The sequence below is a fragment of the Pholis gunnellus genome, assembly GCF_910591455.1.
Source record: "Pholis gunnellus genome assembly, chromosome: 6".
NCBI lineage: Eukaryota > Metazoa > Chordata > Actinopteri > Perciformes > Pholidae > Pholis > Pholis gunnellus.
Window position 1 is genome coordinate 18,798,536 of NC_136532.1, and position 10,606 is coordinate 18,809,141.

Genomic DNA, 10,606 nt, shown 5'->3' on the forward strand with positions numbered 1-10,606 from the left:
CAGAGTGTGTGTATGTTTGTGTGTGTTTTTGCTGAGCGGAGCGGTTTGCTGAATCCTCTTGGCTCTCTCTCCCGGTGCCCGCACACAGTGCTCACTGGCAGCCAGGCGGACAGGGAGGGCAGCGTGTGCCAACACAGCTGCCTATTGAGAGGCAGCGTTACGGACACAATGTGAGCGACAGACTTGCTGTATCAACAGCTCCCCCTTTTCTGCTGTTGTGGCCAGAAATAAACCATAAATACCCCCCCTGTCCCTGCCCTCTAATGGCTCAACCCCACCAAACACCAAGTGGCAACGAAAAAGAGGGACACTACCACTTCCTAGCAGGCATACCCAGGTAAAAACCTCACTCTGGACACAGTCGGTGTTATAATTCCAATGACATGGAGTTAGATGGTGCTGCATCAAGTGGAGACCCAGGTTTGGATGATTTTGGTATCATTGGATTGTAATAGAACCTGCTTTAAATGACTGAGTCTATACTTTTAATGGATAGTGATATATTTCCTATCATTCAATCGATTCAATAACATAATTTTTAGGCCAACTATTGCTACTTCATCCTCCTATTCAAGGGTGAGTTATAAACTGCAACTGACCTTGAGCTTTCCTCCTGTGACTGTGTGTGTGTGCTTGGACATGCATGCATGCATGCATGCATGATGGATGGTGCTCTCTCTGCGTGTGTGCTGCTGCCAAAAAAGTGGAGGAGCAGTGGATCAGGAGGATGACGGAGCAGCAGAGTGCCCCGGAGCAGCTGGCTGCTGGGAAGAGCCAGGGTGGAGCTGGAGCCACATATAAGGTACTGGAACAGTCATGTGAGAGATGAACAGGGAAGGATTGTAAACCTGTGAGTGTTCCAACACAACCACAGAATCCTACTATTGGTCATAAATCTCTCTATAAAAGTCTCCCTATGTATCCTGGTTAACAGACATCAGAATACAAGTTATTGTAAGTGATTCTACAGTATTTAAGAGTTCTTTGAAACCAATATGAGCCACTTCATGAAGGCCTTTTTCCAAAGCAAACTTAATGGGGACTGAGGTGACGCTGACTCCTCTCTGTATTGTTGCAATGCTGGTAAATATGCACCTTCATGGTCCCTCTGTGTGATCCAGGTGTTGCTGTTTGAGTTTGAGAACTTCCAGGGCTGCAAGGCGGAGTTTTCTGCCGAGTGTAAAGATGTGAATGAGAAGGGACTGGAGAAGGTTGGATCTGTGATAGTTGAGTCGGGACCGTAAGTAATGCTCAACGTTTAACTCATGTCTCGAGAAAATTGTTTCCTCGATAACTTGGTCAGGTTTGATATCAGTGTCAGGTAAACTCAATGTAACCTTTTATTTCCATCTTCTTTTTCCCCTCAGCTGGGCGGGTTATGATCGGCATGACTTCACAGGGGAGCAGTTTATTCTGGAGAAGGGCGAGTATCCACGCTGGGACACCTGGACCAACAGTCAGAACAGCTACACCCTCTTGTCTCTAAGGCCACTCAAAGTGGTGGGTTGACTAGTCTCCATAGAAAACTAACACTGCAGCCATAAAGCTCTATAAATGTGCAGGGTTTCAATTATGATCTGCCCGCACATTACTTCTCTACACACTATATATCATTGTAGTCAGCATCTACTAGAGACAGTTAAAAGACTTGTCCATGTGTCTGGTTTCCCCCTCTATAGGACAGTGCCGAACACAAGTTACACCTCTATGAGAACCCTGGATTCACTGGTAGAAAGATGGAGATTGTTGATGATGACGTGCCCAGTTTGTGGGGCCACGGTTTTCAGGATCGTGTGGCAAGTGTCAAGGCTCTTAACGGAACGTAAGACCCTCCCTACGCCCCCACGTCCATTTCTTGTTGGTGTTCATTTTGTTTAAACATGCATCACAGTTTGCCTGGTTTCCTTTCCTCCAGATGGGTCGGCTACATGTACCCAGGCTACAGAGGGCGCCAGTTTATCTTCGAGAGAGGAGATTTCAAGCACTGGAACGACTGGGAGGCCCCTGCACCTCAGATCCAGTCTGTCCGACGTGTGCGGGACATGCAGTGGCACAAGAGGGGCTGCTTCACTCTCCCTGACCCGGCTCCGGCTCCTGGCCCAGGACCCGGACCCGGCCCTGACCCTGACCCTGCCCCAGCACCTCCTGCCCCTCCTGCCACAGCTGGAGCCAGCTGAGCAGGATCCTCACACGCCTACCACCCCTTCCCACAGCCTCCCCCACGCTGCCGACAGTGCCTGCCCTCTACCTTAACCTAACCATGGCGAACGATGCTTGTGCCCAATGAGGAGTGCCATGTATGTTTCAGTGGCGAATAAAGTTGTTTGACCTGGAATTGGCCCCTATTTTTGGTTGATGTTACACTTGTAAGTCACAGTGGAAATAGCTTTAAATTAGATTCTAAACATTTAGAAAAACTACTATCAGAGATGTAAAACTGACATCTATGTGGAAATAATGAAGCCTACATTTGGCAGATATTTTTTGTTAAGATAAACTGCAGATGTGTTTTGAAGTGAAATTATTTTCAAGTCGTGTGAGCCACTTTTACTGCCTCTAAGCCTCATCCAGCAGCATTAGGAGCACATGACTTATTCAGGGCATATGTGGATACGCATCTGCTAAACAGCAGTGGAAGTGATGTCATACTTTATGTATGCCTGCCAAAAAAAACAGCATGCACTGCATTCCCTTCCATAGTCAACATTGTGCATTTGATGGTTGATGATCCTAATGATGCATCGTCACTAAGTAAACATTAGGAACTGATAACAACTGTATGGAAATATTATTCTTATCATAATATGAGCCAATATCTGTATTGCACAAGCCAAACAGATGCCATCTGCAGACATCATTATTTTCATTACATGCAGGCTATAATTTAGTAGATATTGATGTAATAATCTAAAATAGAAACAATTCTCCTCATAACCGGGATAGAAAACGGAGAACAGGGTGACACAGACCTGCTATTAACTTATAGATGCATCCTGTTTATCCCCCTCTGTCTCCTGCAGTGCTCCTCTTTCCTTTAGATTTTCTCACATGAGTAATAAATACACAGCTGTGAGCACATCTGTAGCATACTAACGTCTACCACACTGGAACCTTTCGGTTAGGCGGTTGATTCAGAACACAAACAAATGATGAGGATTTATTCTTAGTGTCACATTGCTGCACTTTAATCTGTAGTTTTCACCAGAGCATAAAGCCTTCTTGACATGAGATCTAACACCCAGATCCCTAATCCAGATATAAACTAAAACAAGTTGCACTACAATATGGAGCCGACTTTTCTCACCCTTAAATTCTTTGAAAGAACCCTCAATACACGCACAACCTCATATGTTCTTCATAAACAGCAGATAAGCTCAGGCCTGTGTTTTGAATCATTACAAGACAGATGGCAATGTCACAAACAGCTCCAGTTTACTCAAGTCTCTCGCTGCTGCAATGGGGATACATTCAGACACTGATCAAGAAGTACTACCCTGAGCCTTCCTCTTAGCACTTATTGTATTCATACTAGTTTGCTGCACTTATTGTATTCATATTAGTTTGTTGCACTTATTGCATTCGTTTGTTTCTGCACTGTACGTTTGCTCTGGTTTAAGCTCTTAGATGCTTGTTTAAAAAAGGAGATGCACTTATGACTTCTGGTGAATAGTAGTTCTCTTGAATACCGATGTTGAATACACTTATTGTAAGTCGCTTTGGATAAAAGCGTCTGCTAAATGACTGAAATGTAATGTAATGTAATGATCACAAATCTTGCCTGTAATCTCAGGAAACTCAAATAACTAATTGCTTCTCTCTCTCATACAATGTAATCCTGCTTCTGTTGAACTGAATTTAAGTGTAATGACGTAAAAAAACATCAAATATCCCAACAGAATAGTAACATTGTTCATCACAAATATTCACAGACCCAAATTTGCCAAAATCTTGAGTGTTTCACTACTGCGTGCCTTGTAGCCTATGACATTAAATGGGGGGTTAAACACTATTCTAATGCATCGACAACACTGAATAGCGTCTAGCTGTGAATTAATGATGATTGGCTGACTCTGTTTCTGTTGTGTGTTTTATGAGAGACATATATCTACAGGAGGTGGAGCGTTTCAGACGTAACATGGGTAGTTTAGGGAAATTGATGATGCCCACACAGTCTCCATTAAGCACTTTCACGGTACATACTCGATTCATACTCTGTCACATCTTATGTGGTAGCCAACAGACGTGCGTTGAAAATGCACTCGCAACTACAAGAACACATAGAAACTGGAATCTGTCTTTTCACATGCTTCCCCTACGTGTATCTTTTTGTACTTCTCCACAGATGTAAGTGCAAGATCAGTTGAGCACCCCTGGAGCTATACAGGTGTTCATTTGCTTTTTTAAGGGTGCAGCACAGCACACATGATGGTGGTCAGCTGGGACGTAATTCTAGACTCTCTGCCTCAACACTTCCACTTAAAAATACTTCTCTGTCAAAAATACATTTTTTGAAAAGACCAGCAAGTGAAAAGCATATCCTCTGTGATCACAGCCTAAACCAGTATTGTGGTGTTGCAGCTTGTGTAATAACTCCTATTTTATTGCATGCTCCCATGATTAACATCTAAAACCTCATCCTGCTAAGCAAGTCATGATAAATAACAATAATAAACATTATAATAAACATTATTTATCACATTTCAAAACAAAGTCACAAAGTGCTCTACATGTAAAACCAGGATTAAAACAGTTAAGGACTGCAATGAGGAAAATACAATCAGATAATTAAAATAGTACGAATATAAAATGTAATAAAAAACCCAACAATGATATAAGCTATAAAAAAAGGTAATACTAATCAAACTGATGAGACATATTGAAAATAAAGAATTAATAAAAAAGCTTTTTTTTAAAGTTTTGAGCGATGCTGCAAGTGAAGTGATTGAAATGAAGCGGAGGTGGTGGAGTAAACATATGAAGTCTCACAATATTCAGAAAAGTACCGGTTCTGCAAAATGGCACTTAAATATATAACTTGAGAAAAGCATTTTACTACATTCTAACTCTGCTGCACTACAAAACCTCTCATCTGAAATCTCTACAGAAGGTTGTATCTAAACTCAATAGCACATGCGCTCTGTATTTAATATATATATATATATTATTAAATATATGTACATATCTAAATGTGCACTGATAAAATTAAGTAACGTAAAGTGAAATAACACAATATTTTTTCTTCAATAGAAGACAATATTTAATTTTGGGCCCTTGCAAGACTATTTACATGCACATACAAGGTCAATAAAACAAATTAAATAATGAAATGTGACATATTGTTTGCTTTGTTTTTTAAAATGTATGCTCACTAAACTTTTTGGCATGGCGGTAAACAGGTTTGACTGAAGCTTTGGAGCTTCCAAACACCAGAGGCAACTGTTTTTTGACATGAAATCTGAATATAGTTTTCTAGAAATTGAATAACAAATAAACCTACTCTTGTGGAAATATTGAGTGGTATTTGGACTGTAATTCAAATAATTATAAATCTCTCCTGCACAGTAAAACCCATCTTTTACTGTCTTTCTCTCTCGCTCTCCCTCTCATTGTAGGTGTGGGACTCTTGGCACTGTTTGTGCTGAATCATGTGGATATCGAACAATGACCGGCTGGACAAAACTGACAACTAATGAAATAACTTTGTGGGAGTGTGACTCCCCGGGGTGGGGGGAGAATACAGGGTGACCCCTCATTTCAGTCTGCTGGGCCTATGACAGGCCGATCTGCAGGCCGGCTTGGACACTGTGGGGACTGTTGGCAGAGTTTCCACCCCTGGGCGTCCCGTATATATTGAGCTCATCGTGCCATCACAAACACACTGGCACAGACAGGTACTGGTAAGAGGTTCATGTCCGTCACACTGTATTATTTATCAAGTTTACGTTAACACTTGATCAGTATTTGTTTTTATTTTGCTGTTTGAATACTTTAGGTTTAATTTATCTTCAAATGGTCTCTCATGATGCATTGCTGTAATTCTGTGTTCAGAAGGCTGTGAACTTCAGAAACTTGTTTTGGAGGGAGAGGGACGGGCACTTTTTTATACATCTGTGTGGGTAAATATTATAAAGAAATATGTAAAAGTGGGATTAACAGCAGTTTGACCTGCTCATATTTGAGGTATAAAGACAGCTACATTTTGTTAATCATGTAGACATCCAAGGATATTTATTAGAAACAGCAGATATTATAGTTTTTCTTTTCAGTTTCATCTTTGCCAATCCATTCACTATGGCCACAGACCACCTGAACCCTGCATCCAAGCAGCAGCAGCCAGGCACCAGTGCATTCAAGGTGAGAGGAGATGCAGCAGACATGCAGAGACCAATTTGATTACAATTTACAACTTCTTCCTGCAGGAGTTACACTTGCCCTATTTGGATGCCTTGCATCCACCGAACATCAAATTGGAAACAGATTGGCACTCTTGAAATTGAGACCAGTAGCTCAACAACTGTCCCCTTTTCTCCCATCGGCACACAGCTGGTTATCTATGAGCAGGAAAACTTCCAGGGACGCTGCCATGAGCTGACTGGTCCCTGCAACAACCTCCAGGAAGCAGGCGTGGAGAAAGTGGGCTCCATACTGGTGCTGTGTGGACCGTGAGTGTGGGTCAGAGACCGACAGAGCATTAAAAAATGATTTAGAACCAAACAGCCAGGGAGTGACATAAAGTCCCAGAATAAGGGACTTACTCTGTGTATGACTACAGAATGGAAGGGACGAAAATGGCCAGAAAAAACAATGATATGTGTGCAACTAGCTTTCTTTCCTGCTTTGCCCCCTACTTCAATCACAACCATCCATCTCTTTCTTCCCTGCCCACTCAGATGGGTGGGATACGAGCAGGCCAGCTGTAAGGGGGAGCAGTATGTGTTTGAGAAGGGGGAGTATCCTCGCTGGGATTCCTGGACCAACAGCAGGCGTAGTGACACCCTTATTGCATTCCGCCCGATTAAAGTGGTAAGAAAGATACCACCCATGCATGGATACATATACCCCCATCAGTCGTTCCATCAGTCAAATCATCCACCTGGTTAATGCTTTGCTCCTCCTTCAGGACAGCCAGGAGCACAAGATTGTCCTTTACGAAAACCCCAGCTTTGCAGGGAAGAAGATAGAAATCATAGATGACGACGTGCCCAGCTTTCACGCACACGGCTACCAGGAGAAGGTCTCCTCTGTTCGGGTTCAGAGTGGCACGTGAGTCCATCTTCCCAACACAGATGTTGAGTGATACTGCAAATAACTTACTACATGTCTCTTGTCACTATCTCTTCACCTAGAACTGTCTCTTATCTGTTTTTCTCCTCTCTGTGCTCCTGGTGCACCAGTTGGGTGGGCTATCAGTATCCAGGCTACAGAGGCTATCAGTACCTGTTTGAAAAGGGGGAGTATAAGGACAGCACTGACTTCGGAGCCCAGATTCCTCAGATCCAGTCAGTCCGGCGCATCAGAGACATGCAGTGGCATCAGAGGGGTGCTTTTCACCCCGTCAACTAAGCTTGTGACTCTTTCCTGTCATGAACCCTGACCGTGGCCTTGCTCCCTTCCAGCATCAACCCCTTTGTTCTTCATTTACACCATGCAGCATTTTGATATCTATTGCAGCTGTTGCAGTAGTGGCATTCTTTGAAGCAAACTAATAAATCCTAATTGCTTACATTTGACTTGATTGTGTGATTTACTTGAGTTCTTTGTCACTCCTCAGTAACATCCTAAAGGGATAACACGGGTGAAATTAAAGTTAGGTCAGTTATGTGAAATCATGATTTAAAGGGTCTATGGAGGTACCATAATAAACATTTCAATGTTTTTAATACTGTAGTTTAATTAATGTGCACTTGGTAACTCCCACCAGTAGGCTGTGCTGCAGGGGCTAACGAATGGTGTCACTTCCTGTTTTCCGGTGAAGGAGAGCTCACGAGACATGATAAAACAACATGCTACTTTATCTGTTCGTGTAATACTTTTGTTGTTTAAGTAAGAAAGTTGATATGTTTTTTGTATTTTTCTAGTGGAGTTCATCCCCATTAACTCAACTCAGATCTCGGTTCATCGGAAACGTTGGTATGAAAATGTTACTTAATAGAAATGTGACTACTTAGCTTAACTTGACAAGGAAACGTCTAGCGTTACAATGAGTGGGTCGTTGGGCTTTTATATGAAGTTAACAGCCGTGTGCTTAAATTGTATAAAGTAATTTCAAACAGTTAGCGAAATGTTAAAGGTTTTAGGGTCTGTTTGTGTTTTTAGGGTATTTAACAGCCACAACCTCACATCGTACAGTATGATGTAACCCGCTCCACCGTTTCAGTTGAGCAGTGCATTGTGGGATACTTGTATCCACAGCAGCACGTTTAAAGTGAACACATTATGCAAATTGCATCCTTAATAAGTGTACAGATTCTTTTCCAGCTTAACTTAAGCTTATACTTACAATCAAGCGTCCTATACATCCAGGTACCTTAGCAAAGAGAAAGTGATTAAACTAAAGAGCAATTGTATTAAGATAACAGTGGAAGATCAATTAAATTAAAGGAATAATAATGAAAGTTTGTGGGTCAGCTGTATGCATCTTCAACAAAAAAAGATGGAGTTAAGTAGATTAGTTTATTTGACAGACTTTTACTTACATATTTGTTTAACTAACTAAAAAAGACTTCCTCCAACAGTAACGATGCCTGTCCTGTGCAGTAACTGTATCGACAAGCGTGCCGCGCTGAAGCGTCCAAAAACAGGCCACTCGCTGTGCAAGGAGTGCTTCTTCTGGGCCTTTGAGGAGGAGGTGCATCGGACGATCGTGGCAGCAAAGCTGTTCAAACCCGGGGAGAAAGTGGGAATTGCCGCCTCGGGTGGAAAGGACTCCACAGTGCTCGCACATGTGATGAAGCTCCTAAATGAGCGGTACAACTACGGCCTTGAACTTATGCTGCTCTCGGTGGATGAGGGAATCTCCGGTTACCGAGATGACTCCTTGGAGACGGTGAAGAGGAATCAGCAACAGTACGAGCTGCCATTGAAGATTGTGTCGTACGAGGAGCTGTACGGCTGGACCATGGATGCTATAGTGAAGCAGGTGGGACAGAAAAATAACTGCACCTTCTGTGGAGTATTCAGACGGCAGGCTCTAGACAGAGGAGCCATCATGTTGAAAGTGGACAAGATATGTACAGGTAATCCCAAAGAGCATTTAGAAATGTGTGTTTCCACTTTGAAATGTGAACGAGCAGCCTGAATTTCAAAGAGTGAATATGTTTTCTTTCACAGGTCACAATGCTGATGACGTGGCAGAGACGGTTTTGATGAACGTCTTGCGAGGGGACATAGCTCGTCTGCGCCGATGCACTGCCATCTCCACAGCCAGCGAAGGCGATGGGGTCGTGCCGCGCTGCAAGCCCCTCAAGTATGCGTACGAGAAAGAGATCGTTCTGTATGCGTACTTTAAGAAGTTGGACTACTTTTCCACTGAATGTATCTACTCTCCCAACGCTTATCGGGGCCATGCAAGGACCTTTTTAAAGGACCTGGAGAGCGTAAGGCCGAGCTCCATAATGGACATCGTTCACTCGGGGGAGAACCTGTCTGTGCGGGAGGGCGTGAAGATGCCCGTGCAGGGGACCTGCAAACAATGTGGCTACATCTCCAGCCAGGCTCTGTGTAAGTCATGTGTGCTGCTGGAGGGGCTGAACCGAGGTCTGCCGAAGCTGGGCATTGGCAAACACCACCGGCTGCATGACAAAATCCTCTCCAAGCAGCCCCTTACTGAGAAGGAGGAGAGGAAGCTGAAATCAGTGGACTTTTGACAATTATGATCCCCTGTTTTATTTACCACAAGACCACATTTTAAAATACATCATGTGTAGTCTTTTACATTAGAAAAGTCTAATGAGTCAACTGTTGTTGTTTTTTTTTCATTTATCATCAGTTAAATATTTATTAAAAGTTGCCATGGAATATTTTAATAAGAAAAACTTCACATCATAGAAAGTCCATTCACTGTCGTCTTACAGCTGATAACCAGGGATCACTGGGACACTATGTAGACACACAATGGTTTTAAGAATGCTGTGTTAATCTAGGGGACATTTACAGTGATAGATGAATGGTATATTACACATATTACAACAGGAGACGGTGGAACTTTTTCAATGTCTATGAAAGCGTTGGTACCGAGTTCCATGTTGAGCTAATCAGGTCACTTTTACCATGGAAGAATTAAACATTATCAGCATCACTTGGATTTCCACATTCTTGTGTAAGTAGTGTAAACCTACTTGGTGTGTGGAGTGCAGAAACGAGGACTAGCAACTTTGTTTTTATCTTTTTAAATTGTGTTAATGTTTTCACAGCGATGGAATCTCACTGATGGCATGTTTCATTTTTTTATTTTATGTTTCTTCTTTATGTTTCAATGCCCCAATCTCTGTGGAGGATATGATGATTTAATAAATGCATCATCTCAAGTCTTCTTGTTTCTCCTGTTCTTGATTCGTATGAGGCGGATGCAGTAATTAATAATCTCATGAAATAAATGAATTTTATC

General features: G+C 42.5%; 3 protein-coding genes across 3 annotated transcripts; all 3 read left to right on the plus strand.

Moving 5' to 3' along the window:
* Positions 1-674: 674 nt before the first annotated feature.
* Positions 675-2,177, plus strand: LOC306697578 (beta-crystallin B3-like; the record flags this gene model as incomplete). The annotated part of the gene is made up of 5 exons (XM_079161574.1): positions 675-802; positions 1,122-1,240; positions 1,368-1,500; positions 1,680-1,822; positions 1,916-2,177. The coding sequence occupies exons 1-5, from the start codon at positions 728-730 to the stop codon at positions 2,175-2,177; spliced, it is 732 nt and encodes a 243-aa protein (XP_079017700.1). The 5' UTR covers positions 675-727.
* Positions 2,178-5,850: 3,673 nt separating this feature from the next.
* crybb2 (crystallin, beta B2) lies at positions 5,851-7,563 on the plus strand (the record flags this gene model as incomplete). The annotated part of the gene is made up of 6 exons (XM_079161576.1): positions 5,851-5,897; positions 6,267-6,354; positions 6,544-6,662; positions 6,891-7,023; positions 7,121-7,263; positions 7,395-7,563. The coding sequence occupies exons 2-6, from the start codon at positions 6,292-6,294 to the stop codon at positions 7,561-7,563; spliced, it is 627 nt and encodes a 208-aa protein (XP_079017702.1). The 5' UTR covers positions 5,851-5,897; positions 6,267-6,291.
* A 417-nt stretch (positions 7,564-7,980) lies between these two features.
* On the plus strand, positions 7,981-10,476 carry ctu1 (cytosolic thiouridylase subunit 1 homolog (S. pombe)). The gene is made up of 3 exons (XM_079161571.1): positions 7,981-8,130; positions 8,736-9,236; positions 9,331-10,476. The coding sequence occupies exons 2-3, from the start codon at positions 8,741-8,743 to the stop codon at positions 9,864-9,866; spliced, it is 1,032 nt and encodes a 343-aa protein (XP_079017697.1). The 5' UTR covers positions 7,981-8,130; positions 8,736-8,740; the 3' UTR covers positions 9,867-10,476.
* The last annotated feature ends 130 nt before the right edge of the window (positions 10,477-10,606 follow it).

Coding starts and splice junctions, on each gene's coding strand:
- ctu1 (XM_079161571.1), top strand. CDS start 8,741: ATGCCTGTCCTGTGCAGTAACTGTATCGACAAGCGTGCCGCGCTGAAG. Junction 9,237..9,330: donor AGTGGACAAGATATGTACAG/GTAATCCCAAAG, acceptor TTTCTTTCACAG/GTCACAATGCTGATGACGTG.